The 21,859-nt window shown below is 35.1% G+C and overlaps 1 protein-coding gene across 1 annotated transcript in view; it reads right to left on the bottom strand.

The window, feature by feature from the left end:
- Positions 1-18,790, bottom strand: part of IL1RAPL2 (interleukin 1 receptor accessory protein like 2) — a 1,066,898-nt gene extending 1,048,108 nt beyond the window's left edge. The window contains exon 1 of the mRNA XM_042974778.1: positions 18,743-18,790. Within this exon, the coding sequence (XP_042830712.1) occupies positions 18,743-18,764 (22 nt within the window). The 5' untranslated portion in view covers positions 18,765-18,790. The remainder of the gene's footprint in view (positions 1-18,742) is intronic.
- Between the last annotated feature and the right edge of the window lie 3,069 nt (positions 18,791-21,859).

The following is a 21,859-nucleotide window of genomic DNA, read 5'->3' as shown; positions in this document are numbered from 1 at the left end:
AAAGGTACAACTAGAAAAGGAAGGACTAAGGCACATAACTGGGTAGTGGATTTTTTTTTTAAATTATGTCCTAAGGGCCCCTTTTGGTATGCAGTTTTCATTTTTATCTCATTCAAGTTATAATTTGGATCTAAGGTAGATTTCTTGAACTCATGATCAGATTCTAGATATCTGCTCACTAACTGGTCAGCTCTTTAAGAAAACAGAATTAATTCTAAGTAAAGAGCAGGCTAAAATCAGTAGCAATAGCTTTGGCCAAGCAGCAGTTAGGTGAAACACAAAGGATTTAACAATGACACCTAGGGATTAAATAAAATGAAAAGAAGTACAAGAGGTCTGGGCTCTGATATCAAAGGAGAAATTAGAGAGTGACTGAGGAAGACCTCAAGGAGCTAGAAGACTTTACTTTGAACAAAAATAAAAAGGAAGGATAAAATGCAGAGACTCAATAAAAGGCTAACTTAGACCTGGTAGATGTAGCAGCATGTTGATAAAATCAGGTGCTCCTACTCTCTTAACAATTGGGGATCTAGTTCCTTTATATTGTCATTCCACTGGGTATGCTGTATAAGGAGTAAAAAACACTGTCAAAAATATTTGCACTACAAGGTTTAAAACCTGCTCATTCCCAGTTCTGCCATTACTGTTGTTTTGTCTATTATTTTGCAGCAAAGGCATAAGTTTAAATATGGGTTCCCATGGCGTATATTGCAGAAAGAGACTTTGGCTCTTCATTTACACAGCGTGTTTTGAGGCTTTTTGTAATTGCAGGCTACATGAATTGTATTTTCTCTTAAAAAAATAAAACAATTAGCCAGCCCTCTCCAGATTTTGCTCTTCAATGTTCTGTCTTTAGCTAGTTCACACCACTTGAGTCATAAATAGGTTGTCACTGAACATTGAGGAGATTAAGTTGAAGTGTGTGGTGTTTATACATTGAAAGACTATAAACTATAAAGTGTATGCTAATGTGGGCTCTGCAGATAAGGATGGAGATGTACAAGGTTCCAATAGCACTGGTAATCCTCCTAATACTGAACTGTGAGAAGTGGAATACTTGGTAATACAAGATTGCTCAGCGACTTCCTATCTCAATCACTCTGTTCTTCAAGCCTGCTAGTGTGCCAGCAATTCAAAAGCATTTATTCAGTCACCTAACAAACATTTGTACATTAACTACTATGTGCAAGGCAGTCTTCCAGGTACAGAGAATTTCAAACAAAACAGTTCTTGCCTTTGAAGAGTTCACAAGTGTGTGGAAAAAAGATAGATATACAAATAACTAAATCACAATATGACCAGTTCCATTACTGAGGAATAAACAAAATTCTATAGGAACACAGGGGAAGGAAAATTAAATCTGCCTGTAAGAGTTGGGTGGGTGGGGACAATTCAGGGAAAGCTTCACAGAGAAAATGACATTTGAAATGGGTCATCAAAGATGAGTAAGATTATCAAAAGGCAAAGAAGGTGGGAAGCAATTTAGAAGTGAAGAAAAGCATAAGATCAAATGCTCAGAGCTGGGAAACTGAATAATTTTGTTTTTTGGATTTTGTTTTTGTATTTTGGTTTTGGGTTTTTTTTTTAATGATGAATAACCCAAAATGGTTTGGGGGGGGCATGTGGCCTGTTTAATTACTAAATGAATAAACAAATTAATAAATAAACTAAGACAGACCTTGTATACCACAGATTATATGCCACAAGGCATTTAAACTTCATCCTGTATGCAATAGGGAGTCAAAGGAGTTTTATTTCATAGGAGCAGGCATGGTCATATCTACAATTAAAAGCAAGCAAACTAGTAAAAAAAAATCTGCAAGTACTATTCAAAAAATGTATGAGAGTGTAGAAGGGCCTGAAAGCTGAAGGTAGGAAGACCAGGTAGGAGGATTGCACAATCTTTAGGAAAGAAATGATGAAAGGCTGAACTGGGTCAATGGAAGGTAGGATGAAGAGGTGTTGGGGGAGGCAGATTTGGAAGATATTTTAGAAATAGAATTAGAACTTGGTGGTTGCTAGCTATGGAAAATTATGAAAGATTTGGAGATGACACTATATATTCTGGCTCAAAAAGAATGAGACATTTTAACCATCTTAACCAAGATAAGGTATACAATAGGAAGGGTGGAATTTGAAGGAAGGAGATTAAAAATTCAGTTTGGAATGAGTTCAAAGCAGGACAGCCAAATGAAGATGTCTAACAGGAAAATGCTTCATGTATCTCAGAAGACACAGAAAGACTGTATTGCTAGATCTAGAAGCCTCAAAGGGGCAGGGGGTCTTATCTGTGGCTGCACATTAGAATCACCTCAAAGTTAAAATATAATTTAAAAAGATACTGAAGCCCAGACCTCACTCCAACCTAAATAAATCAGTATCTCTAGGGGGTGAGACTTATACAAGGGTGTTTTTTTTAATATTTTTAATTTATTTTTGAGAGACTGCAAGTGGGGGAGGGGCAGACAGAGAGGGGGACAGAGGATCTAAAGTGGGCTCTGCACTGACAGCAGGGAGCCCAATGTGGGGCTTTAGCTCAGGAGATCAAGGCCTGAGCAGAAGTCAGACGCTCAACCAACTGAGCCACCCAGGTGCCCCCAAGAGTATCTTTTAAAAGTTCCCTAGATGATTCTATTATGTAACCAGTGTTGAGAAACACTAACAGTGGATAGTTAATACCAAGGGAATGAAAACTCAGGAAAAATAGAGGATGATTTTTAAAGGGCATATTGAGGAGAAAATACTGGTGAAAAACAACTTTGTAAGGACAGTAAGAAGAAAATGAGGTAAAAATGGAGACTAAAAAAGAGTGGCTACAAAGATCCAAGATAAAATGGTGTCACTTGAGCAAGAGGAGAAGAGTGTCAAAATGGAAGTCATGTCCAACAGAATCAAATGCTCAGTAGTGTCACAAAGTACCAACCTAGATTGGTTTAAAAATGAACTAGTCATAGCCTATTAAAGAACAGGACAGTTTTGAGTAAAGGGGAGAGGGAGAGATAGGTCAAGAAAACTGAATCTTCTTAATACTCTTCAGACTTAGCAACGGCTATATGCCCAAGAAAGAAGCAAAGTATTAAGGCAGAGTGGCTGGGGGGAGTGCCAAAGGTAAAATCTGCTTCCTGTAACCTTTTATTCAACCTCCAATTGGAATTGTTTGACTGCTTGAAGGGTAACTAGAGCTATGCCTCAGAGTCACCTGCTTTGGGAAAAATGGAAAGATCCAGAGGTGGTTCTGTGATCATCTAAGCAGACTAGCTCTCACAAACTAGAAAATCAGGTAGGGGAAACTTACTGCATATGTGCAAAGATCAGCCCAATCACCGGTACAGAAACTATAAAAGCTGTTATTCCTTCTCATGTCAGACTCCTAAGACAGCCACATGATGGTAAACTGCTACTTTAGAGCTATAGAAGGAATGTATTACAGTGCCACCTGCTGGTAATGCTAAGACCAGAAAGAAGTTCCTTTCTTTTTTGTTGTTGTTGCTGTTGTTATTGTTGTTGTTTCATCATTAATTCCCTGAGGGTGAAGATTGAAGAACACAAACTTCATTTTGATTTATAATTGAGGATGACGCCTTATTCAGTAATTTCTTTTATTCAAAGACATTTTCATAATTGAAAATAAAGCTGATTGAACCTTATTAGAGCAAATGGAAAGCATGTAAACAGAAACACTAGAAGCCCAAGACTAGAATGTCCCCTCAACCTTGCCCTTTGTCTTCCAATTGAAGCAATTCAATCTATATTTCATTTCTAGACTCTCAATATATTTCCTATAATTTTGAAAACTGGATATACACTCAAGACACCATCTGTCTAGCTCTTGTTTTTGTGCAAATATGTCTCCTCAACTAGTCGGATCTTATACTATGCTCCTGCCAATCTGGGCTATTTAGTACTCAAAAATAGCCTGCACTTTAAGCATCCATACATTTGCTCCTGCTGTTCTCTCTGCTAAGAATATCACCCCCATCACTATCCCCAACCCAGTCTTTATAGTCAATTTCAAATGACACCTCTCCCATGAAGCCTTCCCTAATCACCCTCATTCCCAGCTGGAAATAGATTCTTTCATCTGTACCTCTTTTTTGGTACTTACTTTTTATACCTTTTATAAGAGTTGTAAATAAAACATATCCATGGTGTAGTGAAAGAGCATAATCTTTGGAAGTAGTTCATGGTCCAAAACCTGGATTTCCCATTTAATAGCTGGGGACCTCAGATAAACTTACCCACCCTGAGTTTCAGGTTTCTCATCTCTAAAATGAGGATAACAGTGCCCAAAGGGGCAGAATGGCAGAGAATTTAAGAGAAGGACACTGGACCAAGATAAATCTGGGTTTAAATCCTGGTTCTTCCCTTTACTTGCTATATAAAAGTGGCCATTTAGCCACTCTAAGCCTCAGTTATACAAATATTTAAAACAAAACAAGAGTGGGACCTACTACCTCAGTGCCTTTGTATGAAGAAACAATGTATGTAAAGTGCCTGGCATATAGTAGCACTACACATGTTAATTTATCCCTTCCCCTATGATTTAATGAATTCCTTGGGGGCAAATTGCATGCCTTATCCATTTCTGATCACCTAAAGGTAGCTGCACAGTATTTTTTTACACAGTCGTTTTGCATGTTTGGTGAATTAATAAATACCACATTTCTACAATATTCCTTAGCATAATTTAGTTCCAGGCAACCACTGTCTCATTTGTCCACAAAGCAATGATGCCAAATACACGTCATTCATCTGAAGAGTTTATGGGTGCCTCTTAAAACCATGTATTTCTTGTCTGTAACCTTTTAGGGAGAATACACTTACAATACAGCTCTCCTAAGTCACACCCACAGAGAAAAGCAAGGCTGGACTTTTCTTAGCCTGGGGGAAGGTCATCAAATTTCAAGGCATATCTTTTAAACTGAACAGTTCTGGTGCAATCCTCACAAAGTGTCATGCTTCTCTATGATAGTTTTAGATAAATATATGGAAGCAAAAATAGGGCAAGAATCAGAATATTAGCAAAAGTTTAAATCTGCATATTCAGTATTCCTCTAATGGACTAGGGGTGTCATGCATATTTTAAGAAATCTCTGGATAACAGATTTCCCCAGGGACCACACTACAATAGGAAGTAATGGTATACTTTTACAGAATACATATTTCATTTAGGGCAAATTACACCTGTAGAAGTCAACAGAGCCACAAGGGATGCACTTTAGCCTGACATGCCTACGTGAGTGGGGTTATGATAGAAACTAACCTAGCAGAAATGATAGGCATTCAAAGCTTCCCTCCACTCTGGCAGATACACTATCCTTTCATTCCAAAACAACAGAATAGAAAAAAGCCCATTCACTGCAGTTCTTGGCTGTTCTTCTGGATGGGCTAAATCCTAACATAAAAATTAATAGAATGCTCAATTTACTCTTACTTCTCTCACATTCTCCCCCTTTATGGATAGTAACAAATCCAACATGATACCAAGCTTGGTAACTTGTGTATTTGGATCATACTACAGAGCTGTATAAGATCCCCATATGGAGCTGTTTTCAGACTTTCCAGCATTTAAATTATTAAGTATTTTAATTAGTTTAATTATCCACATGAAACTATATTTTCATTTAGAAGGACCAGTGTCAAAAAAGACTTCAATATTTCAATTATATCAGATGTTGCTGATGTTGTATAGCAACCCAAATAATGAATTTAGGTCTTAACTCACATTTTCCTTCACCATCCTTTGTTGCCCAACTTAATAGAATGGTCAGAGATTTAACCAAATGTATTTCTTTGCTGCTGATTTTAATATCTCCCTCCCTCCCCCCGCCCCTCGTGTGCGCGGGCACACACACACACACACACACACACACTCTTCTGAGGAACATACACATCATAGTCAACATGGGGATTTTAGTAAGCAATGAAATTTTTTTCATTTGGATTTAGATTGTCAAAAATTGTTCAATTGACAATTATAGTTAGTAAATGTATATTGAGAGAGGAATTCTGATATTCTGTTGGTAGAAATACAGATTTGGTAGAGTGACATTGGTGGGCAATTTGTCAGCATCTTTTAAGTTTTTAAATAAAAATTGTATGTGATATTTCCACTTGTAGGAATCTATTCTACAAAAAAAAAAGCTTTTCTAATACACTACGATATATGTAATAAGATGTCCTTTGCAGCATTGTTTTGGAATAGCAAAAACCTACAGATAAAACCATAACCTGCATAAATAAAGCACAGGTTTAAATTTATAATAAATCCACACAATTGAAAAACTACATTGTATTTAAAAGTTTAAGTTACAAAGGTATTGCCAAGGATTAGAGGTTATAATATCATGTTAAGGGACAAATAAAGTTGAAGAATACAGTATGATTCTAAGTTTGAAAATTACATGATTTAACCTATATACGTCATACACACACACACACACACACACACACACCACACACACACACACAAAGAAACTATCTGGGGGAATCTATATGAAATGCAATGGGTTATCTCTGAAAATGAAATCATAAGAGAATATTCTATTTTGATATTGTTTGAACGTTTATTAAACGTAATATATTATTACAATGAGAAAAATATTAAAACAATCTTACTACTTGATTTCCAAGATACAATATGTGAAACAAACAAGGAGCATAAAAAGCAAATAGTTAAGTTTTGCTACATTTTAAGTATGAAATAAGGGGAAACAAAATACACATATTGACTTGTGAAAAGAGAAATACCAGAAACTAAAGAAATTGATTATAAATAGTAGATATGTGAGACAAGGTAGAATAAAAAGTTATGCAAATGAGATTTCTTTGATGAATTTCTCTTTATATAATTTTGAATTTTCAATTATATGTTTTATGCTTTTGGAAATAAAATTTAATCAAAAAGGATAAAAAAGCAAATCAAGTAAGACACAAATTAACTTATCCATTGAATTAATAGCATAACCACAGAGAAAATTAATTAACTCAAGTAAATTTTAAACACAACACTCTGAATATACAGATTTAGTAGGATTAGTTCAAAGGACAAAAAGAATTGTAAACTATCTTGTACTTTTTAGTAGGTTTGTTATTGATACTAGTTTTGGTACAGTAGTTCAGAAACTATTTTGCATGAATTATAGGATAAAATAATTAAGTAAGTATATCGATGTTGATGGGAATTAGATTTCCACTGTGAGAAAAAAAGATAAAAATGTGGAATGGGTAAAGGTGAAGAACCCTGTCATGTTGGATTTGAATCAGAAGTATCCAAATTAAATCACAGTTTTAAAAAATGATTTCTAAATAGCATTTTCCACTAGAAAGAATCAGGAAAAATTGCTATTTCTAGTGCTGGGACAGTGAAAGTATGAAAGGTAAGCCTGGAGCATCTTTATGACAGAAAGCAAGGAAGTGCTCAAAGAATGATGGGGTATCAAAAGATAACAAGAAAACTTTTACTTCAGGCTATGATGAAATAACTGGAACCAGACTAGCTCTCCCATAGAATGTAATGATAAAAGTGGACAAAATATATGAAGCAACTATTCTCAGGTGGTGCAAGACTGTGATCTCAGTGATCTCAGTGGCAGGGGCGGGGCGTGGAGAATGAAACTCATGCAGTGAGCCCAACAGTCAACCCAGCTCTCCACTTGAGGACAATTCCCCAACTATGTCACAGTGAATGCAAATTCTAACAAGAGACCAGATGTCTTGTTGAGCTGAAGTTACAGATATCAGAGCAGCTAAAATGGCTGAAACCTTCAGTAAAAGGAGAGAGCTTCACAAAGGGGAGCCCATGAAATCTGTATGGAGGTTCTCTATGAGCCCCTGACTGAAGACTGGGCTAACATGAACAAAACATGTCTCCCAAAGGTTTATCATCAGAGAGTGACCATTATACAGTTAATAATAGAACAGTGATATTAGAGGACAAAGAGTACTAGGAAACACTTTGTTAACACCTGGTCTTTCAGTTGAGACTCCAGAAAGTTCCTGATTTATAAGAAAGAACTATGTCATAAAATACAGTCTACTCTAGATTCTCCCTAATGAAGCCTAAAACCAAGCTCTGACAAAATCCACAAGGGAGAAAAAGATTAGAGGTTGAATCCCACCAAGTCATAGGTGATTGAGGCATACCTTGGGTTTTCCATAGATCTATTCTAAGAAAGGATAAAACTAAACACCAAAAGTTCAAGATTAGTAGTTGAACTGTTGCTATAACACACTACCCTTTAGAAGAACATAAAATAATCTAGTATCATGACAATGTATTACCAACAAATTTCAGTACTCAATTAAAAAAAAATAACTTGACATGGAAAAAAAGTAACCTACATCAATGAAAAAAAAAGAATTATAAAAAAAAAAAACACTCTTGAGATGGCCCAGACATTGGATTTAGCAGATAAAGACTTTAAGGTAGCTATAATAAATATGCCCAAAGAACTAACAAAATATTCTTAAAGACATAAAGAAACATATGGCCTCAATGAGTTATCAGATTATAAGTATCAACAGAGAAATGGAACCTATAAAAGGATGCAAAGGGAAATTTCTAAAACTGAAAAGTATAGAAACTGAAATAAAAATTTCACTGTATGGGCTTTAGCAGATAGCAGAATAAAAAATCAGTGATCTTGGGGTGCCTGGATGGCTCAGTGGAGTAAGTGTCCAACTTCAGCTCAGGTCATGATCTCACAGTTTGTGAGTTCAAGCCCCGCTTTGGGCTCTGTGCTGACAGCTCAGAGCCTGAAGCCTGCTTCAGATTCTGTGTCTCCCTCCTCTCTGCCCCTCCCCTGCTCACATTCATGCGCTCTCTCTCTCTCTCTCTCTCTCTCTCAATAAATAAATAAATATTTTTTAAAATCTTTAAAAAAGAATCAGTGATCTGGAAGACAGATCAGTAAAAACTTTCGAATCTGAAAAGTATAGAAAAAATAACTGAAGCAATATGAATAGAATCTCAGAACCTGAGGAATAATTATAAAGCAGTCAAGCATTCATGCAATAGAAGTTTCAGAAGGGAGGAGATTGAGAATGGGGCAGAAAATATCTAAAAATAATAAACATTGCTCCAATTTGATGAGAAACTTTAATTCAAAAGTTCAAGAATTTTAGCTATACCTAAGCCTGATCGATACAAAGAAAACGACTAAACACATGATAGTCAAGGTTCTGAAAACCAAAGAGAAAGAGAAAGTCTTTAAAGCAGCCAGAGAAAAAAAAAGGCATTACATACAAGGCAACCATGATAAGACTGTCCACTTGGCTTCTCATGAGAAACTATACAGATTGGGAAACAATGGAATGACATCTGTAGATAAGGAAACTCTCAACATTGCATTCTATATCTGGGGCAAATAGCCCTCAAACATGAGGTGAAACAAATACATTTTTATATAAACAAAAGCTGAATTTATCTCTGGCATACTTATACTATGACCAAAGGTAAAAAAAAAAAAAATGTCCAACAAACTGAGAAGGAATGACCAGAAGGAAAGAAAAGCACTAGAAATGGTAAATACATGAATAAATGTATAAGTTGTGTTTCTCATTTCTCATAACTACTTAGAAAATTAAAACTAATGATTTAGAGCAAATAATTGCAGTTTAAGAAAGTGTTTATAATATATGTTGAAGTAAAATACATAACAATACCATGAAGGATGAAGGACTACAAATATATAATTATACTGTTGTAAGGCTATTACATTTGTGAACCTGGAAGTAAGAAATGTAAGTGTGAAATATGATGTGTGAAGTACAAAGGGGGAAGTATAAGGCATGAAGTGATAAGCAAGAAGAGGAAAGTAACAAATATGATGTTTCACATGTGAAGTATGTAGTGGTACAATATTAACTCTAAATAGACTTTGTAAAGTTAAGGATGCTCATTGTAAGCCCTAGAGCAGGGGATAGCAGATTTTTTCTGTAAAGGGCCACGTAGTAAATATTTTAAGCATTGTTGGCCACACAGTCTTTGTAGTAACTGCTCAACTCTATTATAGCACCAAAGCAGCCATAGACAATATGCAAATAAAGGAGTGTGACTGTGTTCCATTATTTTTTTTTATAAAAACAGGAAATGGGTAGGTTTGGCCCACAAGCCATAGTTTGTGACCACCAATCTTAAGTACCCACTAAAAATATTTAAAAGGTATAGTTATAAAGCCAATAGAGGACATAAAAATGGAATACTAAAGATTATTAAGCTAACCCCAAATAAAACATAAATAGAGCAACAGGTAAAAACAGTAACAAAAAACTAGGGGCACCTAGGTGGCTCAGTTGGTTGAGTGACTGACTTCAGCTCAGGTCATGATCTCAACGTTTGTGAATTCAAGCCCCACATTGGTCTCACAGCTATCAATGCAGAGCCAGCTTCAGATCTTCTGTCCCTCTCTCTCTCTGCTCCTCCCCCACTTGCACTCTCTCAAAAATAAATAAAACATTTCAAAATAATACTAGTAAAATAAAAATTAAAAAAATTTTAAAAAACTAGAAGAGACAAATAGAAAATGGTTACTTAAACATATCAAAAATTATATTCATTGTAAATGGACTAATCACTTCATCTAAAAGATAAACAATGTTAGATTGGATAAAAAGACTCAATAATATGGAGTGTATAAAATATGCATTTCACATTTGAAGCTGCAAATAGGATGAGAGTAAAAGGATAACAAAAATATATATAAAACACATAAAAACAGTAAGCATAAGTCAGCACAACTCTATTAAACACAGACGAAGTGAAATTCAAGACAAATAGCATTACAGGAGATAAGGAGGGTAATTTTTCAGGAAGACAAAATAATTCTAAATATGTATCCAACTAATAAGAGCATCAAAATTCATGAGGTAAAGTTGACAAAGGTAAAGGGAGAATGAGACAAATCCACAATTATAGTGAGATATACTAATAACCCTCTCTCACTAATTGATAGTACAAGTATCCAATAAAATCAGTAAGGATATAAAAGACAGAAAAAACACTGTCAGCCATCTTGACCTGATTGAAATTCATAGAACACTTCATAGCATAATACACAAGTGCATATGGAATACTCATCAATAGAGGCCATATGCTGGGACATGGAATAAATCTCAGTAAATATCAAGAGACTGAAATATTATAGGATACATTCTCTGATATACATACATTGGAATTAAATTAGAAATAATACAAATAATATAGCTATACGATCCTTAATATTTTGAAATTAACATAATTTTTTAATTTAATTTTTTTTACATTTACATCCAAGTTGGTTAGCATATAGTAACAACGATTTCAGGAGTAGATTCCTTAATGCCCCTTACCATTTAGCCCATCTTCCCTCCCACAACTCCTCCAGTAACCCTCTGTTTGTTCTCCATATTTAAGAGTCTCTTACATAACACACTTTTAAATAATTTCAGTTCAAAGAATAAATTACAAGGGAAATCAGAAAATGTTTTGAACTACATAATAATGAAAATAAAATTGATTAAAATTTTGGGCTCACAGCTAAGGCAGTACTTAGAGGGACTTATTTATTTATTTACTTAATTACTTACTTATTTAATATGAAAATTATTGTCAAATTGGTTTCCATACAACACCCAGTGCTCATCCCAACAGGTGCCTTTCTCAATACCCATCACGCACCCTCCCCTCCCTCCCACCCCCCATCAACCCTCAGTTTGTTCTCAGTTTTTAAGAGTCTCTTATGTTTTGGCTCCCTCTTAGAGGGACATTTTTAACTTTAAATGCCTTTATTAGAAAAGAAGGAAGGTTTAGGATCTGTGATTTGAGTTTCCACCTTAAGAAACTACAAAAAGAAGTAGAACTTAAACCCCAAATAAGAAAAAGAAAATAATGAATGGACAAGGAACAGTTAAATAAACAAGCAACAAAGAATAATTAACCAAGTCAAAAACTGATTCCTTCACAAGATTAATGAACTTAATAAACCCTTAGCAAGCAAGACTAATCAAAAGAAAAGAAAAGAAAAAAAATCAGGAATGAAAGCAGGGATAATATTACAGATCTTATAGGGATTTGAAAGATATTAAATGAATATTATGAATGGCTCATGTCAATAAATTTTAAAACTTAGATGAAATGAATAAATCCTTTACAAAAACACAAATTACCAAAACTGACTTAAGAAGGAAGAGAAAATCTGAGTGGCTCCGTGCCTATTGAAGAAATCAAAGCATCAATAAATAAACAAAAACTTTCCACAAATGGAACTTCAAGTCCAGAGAATACAAATAGTCAATACTATCAAACTTTTGAGGAAGCAATAATGCCATTCAGAAAAGAGGAGGTAACAATGTTTCCTAAGATGAGGCAAACACAATTCTGATACCAAAACCTAATAAAAACATTACCAAAATATTACAGACAATATCACTAATGAACACAGATGCAAAAATCCTCAAAAACCAAAAAAAATTTAAATAAATACAGCAATATATAAAATGAATAATACATCATGACTAAGTAGGGCTTATCTATTATAGTAAGAGTGGTTCAGTACTTGAAAATCAATTCATTTGATTCACCACATTAACACAATAAAGGAGAAAATCATCATCATCTCAATAGATGCAAAAAGAGCATGTGACAAAATTCAGTACCAATTCACAATAAAAAAAATCTCAGCAAAGTAGGAATAGAAAGGAAATTCCTTAATCTCTTAAAGAGTTACCTGTAAAAACTCATAGCTAACACTATACCTAATGGTAAAAAAGAGCAACAGGGAGCAAGAGAGAGAGGAGAGAAAACATGCAACAAAATGTTAACAACTGGTGAAGACAGGTAAAGAGTATATTGAGGGGCCATTGTACTATTCTTGTAACTTTTCTATAGGTTTTAAATGTTTCAAGATTATAAAGATAAAAACATAAAAAGAAACTAACTCCTATCTGTCTCACAGTAAAATTCCCAAGTCAAGTTCTGTTTTCCCCCATGGGATTATTTTAGACTTCTCTTTCATCTGGCTACCCTTTGTAGTCATCCCTGTAGATGACTGCAAGAGTCATCATTCATCGTTATTCTACTGAAAAATAAAATCTACTACTAATCTATACTACTGTAACCAGAACTCAGGAACACTATCTTTTAGCGTGACTTATCTTACTTAGCCAACTTCAACCATTCTCCATTTGCTGGCTTACACTTCTCCCTACATGCATGTGCCATACCCATTGCCATCTTCTATCTGTTTCTCTCATACTATGCTCTTTTCCTTTAATGTGCTCCTGCCTTATTCCAGCTCACTCTTGGTCCTAAATGCTGTCAGGGCCTGCATCAAGCCTCTCATCTTCTACAGTGTCCAATATATCCTGTCTTTCTGTGACTCCCCTGGCTTTGGAGGCCTGCTGTGTAAGTTTAATACTGGATCAAATTCTCTTTTGTTACTCCAAGTTTCATATGTGAAGCATCCCGAGGAAAAGTATTTCCTCCCAGTTAATTAGATCTTTTATTTTTATTATACATTTAAGTGACTTGTAGAAAAAAATCATTTATAAATATATCTATAAGTGCTAAACATCATTCAAAATTCTTTTCTAATTTTTGATTAGTGTAAATGAATATTTTAACATCATTGTGTACTGGGTTTTTTTTGCTTACTATTATTTATATTCACATTTCTATATATGAATGTAGTCTAAATGGTGGTCATGTTAATAGCTACATAGCACTCTCTCAGGTTAACACAATTTGCTTAACCATTCATTTATCCCAATGAGAGTAAATATTATTCAACAAGGGAGTTTTGCTTTATTTTCCCTACCCTCTTGCCCCACCACAAGATTAGTGTAATATTGCACATATAGTAAAAGTTTAATAAGTATTTCATGACTGACTATGCATTTGACCATATAAAATTTAATGACTAAAAATCCTAAAATTATTTGCCCTTCAACTTCTTTAATAAGGGTGTTTCATTCAGGTCCATTCTGGCCACACATTGTTTCTGACTTATCACTCTCATCCCTGACCACTCCTTACTTGATAGAAACTTTGTTCCATACTCCCAACACTAATACCACTCCTATACCAGCTCCAATAACTAAGTCAATCCTTCCAGTACCACTTTTCCTTTCTTCCAAGATCCAGTTTACTCCATGGAAGTCACCCTAATTAAAGAGATAAAAGTATCAAATCTCATGTTATCCATATCAGGTACAGAAGAGATCACAGGGAGGTATTTTTCTCCTTGATCTTAGCTCATTAGCATAAATTTAGAAGATGAGATTTCACTAACACCTTGTTATCTTTTAACTTCTAATCTGGTACTCTAGCAATCCAAGTTACAGGTACAATGTGAATATCCTCAGAGCAACATTACTTCTAATCACTATTTTAAAATAAAACATTTTGTCTCCTTTTTAAGAATTCGAAGCATGATATTTCATTTTATTTTTAATTATATAACAATCAATTTCACAGGGAAAGTTATTTTACTTACACTTGGAAGTTGTTTGAAATACTCTTTCTAGCTTTGGGTAGAAATGCAAACTCACATAACCTCTATTTCTGCCTTAAGATCTTCCTCAATCATATGACTAGAAATTCTAAAACCAAAAAATTTTTAGTGAAAACAAACTACTACTCTCTCATCAACAATCATAAAACTCCATAATTCTATAAACCTACAAGCCAAAGCCTTATGTAAAACCATTCATGGCATTGGATGTTCAAGTCGATCCAAAATGTATCTATAAGTACCCACTATGTGCCAGCAGGCTTTCACATCCTCCTTACCCCTAGGGTCTACATTTTCGTAGTTGATTAAGATATTTTGATAACTCTGCAATTTTCCTTGAAACACCAGATCATTGGGAAGTTGCTTTGTTGTAGCCATTCTCCAAATGTACTGATCACAAAATAACCCAATTTGGATTCAGAATTAAACATAACTTCTCATCAAATTTGTCACCCTATTCCTTATTCCTTTCTTCCCTGATATGAAGATCCAGACTGGGGGAGCCTAATGCCAACAACTGCCTAACACAGCTCACATTTTCCTGTAGCAACAACAGCAAAAGTCAGAGAAAAGCAAAGGGGAGAGTTTAATGCCCCCTCCAAAATAAAAACCATGTATATTCTGAGGACATAATTTTTGAGGTAAAAAGAAATAGCTATATAGAAGTCCTTGGGTGTTCTCTTCCTGAGAGAGTTTTTCTCCCACCCATCCTATTAAAAATTAGTTTTGATGCATGTGTCCTCCACTGGGCATTTCTGCCAAAAGACTTTGTCAAGATATTAGCCAATTCCCTGCCATAAAGAATGACACGTTTAAGTAAAGCAAACCTATTTTTAATTGAGTAGATTTTCTAAGTGACCTTATTTAGTCTTAGATTTAGAGAATGCCATTGCTGAAGGACCTCATGGGCATTCTGTGAAGATGACAAGCTTACACTTGATCAATCAGCTACAGTCCTTAAAATTAGATGCTAATGCAACCTCAGAGCCATTTTTTTCTGTTTACCTATGTAGAGTTGATATTTGGACTTGCCCAGTGTGAATAGGTATTACCTAGAAACATAACCTGTGCTGCAGCTTTTAAAAACTGTGTAATACCAGAAACTAGGAGGTTCATTTCAATATGTGCCCAAGCTAAATTAAAAAAAAAAAAAAAAGTTAAGTCTTTTATTTTTTTTTCCCTTGATTGACAAGTACATAAAAAGAAGCTTCTATCCCTTGGTCCTGTGTCTTGTGCATTAAAGAACCTTTGGCATTAGTTGAAGAGATATTAGTGAAAGAGATCCCTGTCTATAATGAATGGCACAAAAATCATTATAATTGGCTTCACATCTCACACTAAATAGTTATTAATGTTAATGAGTGAAAGGCACAAACATTCATTTTTCACTTGGGAAAAGGGAAGTAGGGGGAAAAATGAAAGTTCTGAGTTCCATTGGTGATTCCAAGAAGAACAAATATGCAAGTTTAAATCTGGATCTCTTTAACTGGCAAGGCCAAAGGACCTCACAGATTGCGTGAAACAAAATTTTGTACTACAGATTTGTCAAAGCAATCTTTGATTTTCTTTAAAAAATAAGGTCAAATAGGACCATCATAATGAAAGTGCAAATAATTCTATTTTTTTACATAAAATAATAGTATTATCATGAGTGTAGGGGCTGGGAAGGATGTTATGAGGTACCTAAATAGAAAGAAAGAGTGAAAAGAACAGCTCCAAAGTACTCCCATTCTTATCACCTATGGGTAACTTAGGACGTCTTTTATTTATCCCATGCTTGATTTTTGTTTTTGTATTTTGAAATAAAAAAACAAAACACCATACACAGACATGCACAAACCAACAACATAAACCCATTAGTCTTTCCTGCCTACTCCATATGCACCACAAATAAAAGCAAGAAGGCTTTTATTTTATGAGAGAAAGACTAACTGCATTCAAACCATCTCCACTGCCCAGATCTGTAGGAAAAGTTTTGTTCCAAAATTATAATTTCTATTGTCCTATGAGGTAGCTGAGGGTAAATATATGGGGAAACATAGACTGAAATTATTCAAATGCATTCACTCAAAGGGGAATAGCTTTTTGGGTAATGTTTCTTCAATAAAGTTCACTGCAAATATGGCATCACTTGGCCACATTAAGAAGACACAACTAAGAACCTCTCATAAGCCACAAATGGCCTCACACTTGCTAAGTAAAGAATAAAGGAGCAAAGCATAAAAAAGTTAATATTTAAAGGGCACCTGTGTGTCAATGAGAACTTCCTCTATGTATACACATTGTTAACAATCTTTGTCCTTATAAATATAATAAGCAAACCAAGGAAAGAAAACTGAATACATACACACAGAGCAACTTGTTTTTGTTTCTTAGTTTGGATTTTACATGAATTAAACTTCCATAACATAGATGTCTTTTTTTGTAATTATCTGTTTTTTTTAAATATAATTTATCAAATTGGTTTCCATACAACACCCAGGGTTCATCCAAACAAGTGCCCTCCTCCCTGCCCATCACCCACTTTCCCCTCTCCCCCACCCCCACCTACCCTTAATTTGTTCTCAGTCCTTAAGAGTCTCTTCTGGTTTGCCTCCCTCCCTCTCTGTAACTTATTTTTTCTCCTTCCCCTCCCCCATGGTCTTCTGTTAAGATTCTCCAAATCCACATATGAGTAAAAACATATGTTATCAGTCTTTTTCTGCCTGGCTTATTTCACTTAGCATAATACCTTCCAGTTCCATCCACGTTGCTGCAAATGGCCAGATTTCATTCTTTCTCCAAAGGCAAGGGAATTGAGAGCAAAAATGAACTATTGGGACCTCATCAATATAGATGTCTTTTTAAACTCTCAATTCCTTTTCTTTGCTTTCAGACTCTGCTACATTAGGACACAGCAGAGTGAAGAACATGGAATCTGGTCCAAGAGGTTACTTTTGCTAGTAAGTAATATTTCCGAGTATTTTATTTTAGCAACAATCAATCTGAACCAAGACTGAAAGTGAAAATGTGACTTCAAGATTAAGGCAAGGTAAGGCAGCCACGTAAAATATACCAAGTTAGAGATATTCTAGGTAAAATATTAAACACAGCTGAAAAAGATTCACAATATGCAAAAATGTGTTAAATACACAAGTCTTAAGGGGAGAAAAAGTTAATATACTGCTCTGCCCTTACCATTACAGAATCCTTTGGACTTCAGTAGTGGTGCTCTATTTTACAACCTGTGACACATTTATGCTAAACTTATTAATATGATATCAATTGAAGAACAATACTGTTCTTTAGTTATTTCAATTAGCAAGTATTCCTGCCTCAGAAAACAAACATTAACCAAATGCCAAGCACTAGCCAGCATTTATTGCTTTGAAAAATAGGCATGCACTTTATTTTCTGGGTTTTATACCTAATGAGAAAGTAAAGAGCATACATTTAATTCTAGGAAATAACTGAATTAGAAGCCAGCAGAAAGTCCCTTCACAGTCTTTTGTTTCCATGTAATAATACATTCATTCTTCAATGTCTTACTGGGATGATTGTAGACAGAAAATCAATTCTTAAAATCTCATGCATGGTTTGTAATTATAGCTAGACTATATAATAAAAACTGAAAGACATATATATTCAAGTGTTTTTAAACAATGTTTAAGCTCTGATTGGGACATTTACTGATGACAGCTGATCTTTCAGTACAAGCATGGTTGCCTGCCAGACCACCATGTTCTATGAATAGATATTTCTTCTCAAGAAATTCCTCTTCAGGAAATTAGCTAATATTTCTTAACTTGGAGGCTTTAAACTTCTGCCTGTTAGAGATTCAGTAAAAATGTGAAAATGTAACAAAAAATAAAGCTACATGTCAAAATAATTCATTTAAACAGTAGTGCTGCACACTCAATTAAGAGGCAAAGGATATATATATATATATTTTTAAGTTTCTTGTATTTTCAGTTACAAATGTTTGCTCCCAGGTGTACAGTCATTAGCAAATGTAACCAACCCCAAGTAGGCCCTTAACATTTCATTGTCCACTGAGAGTACATTGCCACTGAAGTTGAACAAAATTCCACTAGTTCACCAACATTTTCTCAGTGGTAGGCTAAAATCTCATTCTTATCTTGGCTACCTTCCAACATAGCTGGAGTTCAAGCATTTCTGTTTCAAGATATTCATAGTTAAAGGCATAGATGCTTTCTGGATGTCACAAAAACTACACATTTTTGATCAAATATAATTTGCCAGCAACTTACCAGAATTTCTCTTTGATACCATCCTCAAATTTGTGCTGACTACAGAAGAGACCATAAGGGCCAAAAGAAATGGTGGCTTCATTGTTCACTTTCTTCAGTACCTGAAAAGTCAAAAAATAATATGAAATTGAGTCACAGATCTTGGCATCAACAAACTAGCAGCTAAAATTTCACATATCTCAAGGACACATTACAGAAACAAGGACATTCTAGTGACCTTTGTTTTTAGTTTTATTCAAATGGAAGAAAACATGAATGCACACAGTTGAATCATGCCAAAGTTCCCTGCTTAAAACTTTTCAATGGCTTCCCATTGGATTTGGAGTAAAATCTGAACTCCTTCCATTAGGCCATTAAGGGCATAAAGGTGGGGCCCTGGCTGCCTCTTTGATCTTATATGACAACACTCTCCTCCTTGTTGGTTATGCTCCAGCCACTATGAATATTTTATCTGTCCCTGGAATGTGTCAAGGTCATTTGCTTCTTGTAGTCTTTACATTTTGTCTTCCTCCTAGTATACTTCACCCCACTCTTCACACAGTTGGTTCCTTAACATTCTATTGTCTTCAGTCACACAAAAACACTTTTTCCAACTACCTAAAGTCTCACTCTGTCATTCTCTGACTCACCTCCCTGCTGTTTTATTCATAAGACTGATCAGCACTTATAATTATTTTGTTTATTTATATCACAAGGGTTTTTACTCAACTTTGACAATATTTTAAAATTAACAATACTGAACTTTAAACAATTGTAATGAAACTGTTCCAAAGCGAAAAATAAGTGTAAAAAGTTTCAAATAGGATCGAGATCCTCTAACAATCAGAATATAAGCACCACAGAGGTATACTGGGCTTATCATAAACCCAAGACATAAATATGGCAAAGGGGACAATAAGAATGAAAGCACAGTGATCCCTAAAATAATGAGTGGAAGCAAATCTGAGTGGAAAAGCAAGAACACCCTCTGGATATCATTTTAAAGATCCAGAATTCCATGTAAAGATTTGTTTCTTGAATAATTGGTTTGTACCTAAAGGTGCAGAACCTTACCCAGAATTTGAGAGTAACAGGATGATATCAAGCATCGAGTATTCCCAGAATTTACCTCAGAATTTATATCCACCTGACATCCTAAATTCAGAAAACTTGCAGTTTGGGGTCTGAGCCCACCTGTTCACTATCCAATGCAGCTAGTTCTTTATCATCCCATCTTCTCTCCATCAATAAACAAAGAAGACTGAGAAAGAGGAGAAGGTCACCTTTTGATAACAAAGACAGGTTTTCCTTTCCCAGATGACATGCTGGACTTCTCCCATACTACTGGAACAGTGACAAAGAACTTTGAGGAAGGATGGTGTGTTGGGAATTTCAGATGACAAGAGGCCAGTACTAATCTCTACCAATCCCTATCACATACTAAATTTCTGGTCCCAAGAAGCATGAAATGGATTTGGCACATTACCAAAGATTCAAATTGGACTGGGTAGATGATTCTTGTCAGAGGCTTTACAGCATGGGGTAAGATGAGTACACTTGAGAGAAAAGTGATATCATGTCACTAGTTGAAGTTCTGAGGGAAGGTTTAATCAAATTTCGAAAGAGACTTCATTGCCAAGAGTAAATGATGGGGGGATCATCTCATCATCAGGCCTGTCACAACAACTAACTATTTATACAGAGCCTATAGATGGCTAGAAGGGCAATTATGTTCAACCAAGGAAAAGACACAGTCAATCAAAAGCATATTTTTTCCCTCTCCCTCTTCCCTAGTCATTTGTCTCCCTATGAAACACCACTGGAGAAGGCATATGGCTGATGTGTGAAAATCTACCATGCACCCTCCAAATTCCTAGCCACTGGAATGTCTCATCTGTTTAAAGAAAAAGGAAGAGACACTATTTGAATCAGATAGGAGCTTAGAACAGTTTTTAAAATCAGAATGAAACTCTGAAAACAGCTGAAAAGTTATATAATCAGACTGAAATGATTATCATTGTCACCATCTCCCCATGGAAAAAACAAAGTACAGTACAGTACAACAAATAGAAATCATTGGGAAAAACAATACTATTTCAGAGTTATACTTCACTGAGTTAAAACTCTTAATGAATCAGCTGCATTTATTAGCTTGGTTGTTTCTGCCCACACCTTGACCACTAGAATATTATATTCATGAAGATAGTCACCTAGTCATTATCCATATTCAATGGATAAAAGAAGATCATGTAGATATCATATCAAGGGTCTCATTAATACAAATAAATGGCAGCTTTCATGTTTTTTTCAAGTTACCCATTTATTTGAAATAGAATATATATTAACAAATATATGATTATTCAAATCCAAGATATGTGGTTTCCCCTGCTATAGTGGACACTGTTGTTACCCTACCCATATCCTCTTGGCCTACGCCAAAAGTCATTTGCAGAAGACTTCCTATGTTTCTCTACCAGGGGGTGCTTTCCTATCTACAAAGTAAGTTGAACAGCAGGGGAGGCAGTCTGGAAGTTCCAAGTTGCTAACACCCCATGAGTTACATTCAGTAATGGGAGTTAGTGAATAAACACCGCAACTCCCTCACCTGTTGGTATATTCCAGTAAAACTGAGTGGCAAACTGCTCATTAACACACTCTTTATTTGCTTTTTCTCCCTTCCAGTCTGACTTTCTCATTCCCTTGCATTACTTTCTGGAATCACTTCCCAAATAAATTACCTACATCTAAATCCTTGTCTTTGGGTCTGCTTTTGGGAGACCCCAAACCAAGACTGAAAAGACCATCATGAATTCCACAAAATCCTTTGTTTTACATAAAATTTATTTGTACAGTTTCTAGCTAAGTTTACATAGGCTCTGGACATTCAAAAGGTGGCTTATTATTCAAATTTTCCTAAACCACAGGCACATTCTAGCCCTTCTGTCCTGTCTCCCGGTTTAGAATATATGTTATTCCCAGTGACTTCAATAAGAACATTGGTTCATCTCTGATTTAAGTATTTCTGCTGTATTCAGTCAGTTATCAACCCAACCTTGCCAGTGAGATATTAGAAGTCTGTCATATTCTCCTTTACCTACAATTCATCCTGTCCATGATTGTACCTTTCCTATTTCTGAC

The sequence above is a fragment of the Panthera tigris genome, chromosome X, assembly GCF_018350195.1.
Source record: "Panthera tigris isolate Pti1 chromosome X, P.tigris_Pti1_mat1.1, whole genome shotgun sequence".
NCBI classification, from domain to species: domain Eukaryota; kingdom Metazoa; phylum Chordata; class Mammalia; order Carnivora; family Felidae; genus Panthera; species Panthera tigris.
This window is presented reverse-complemented; position numbering and strand designations above follow the sequence as displayed.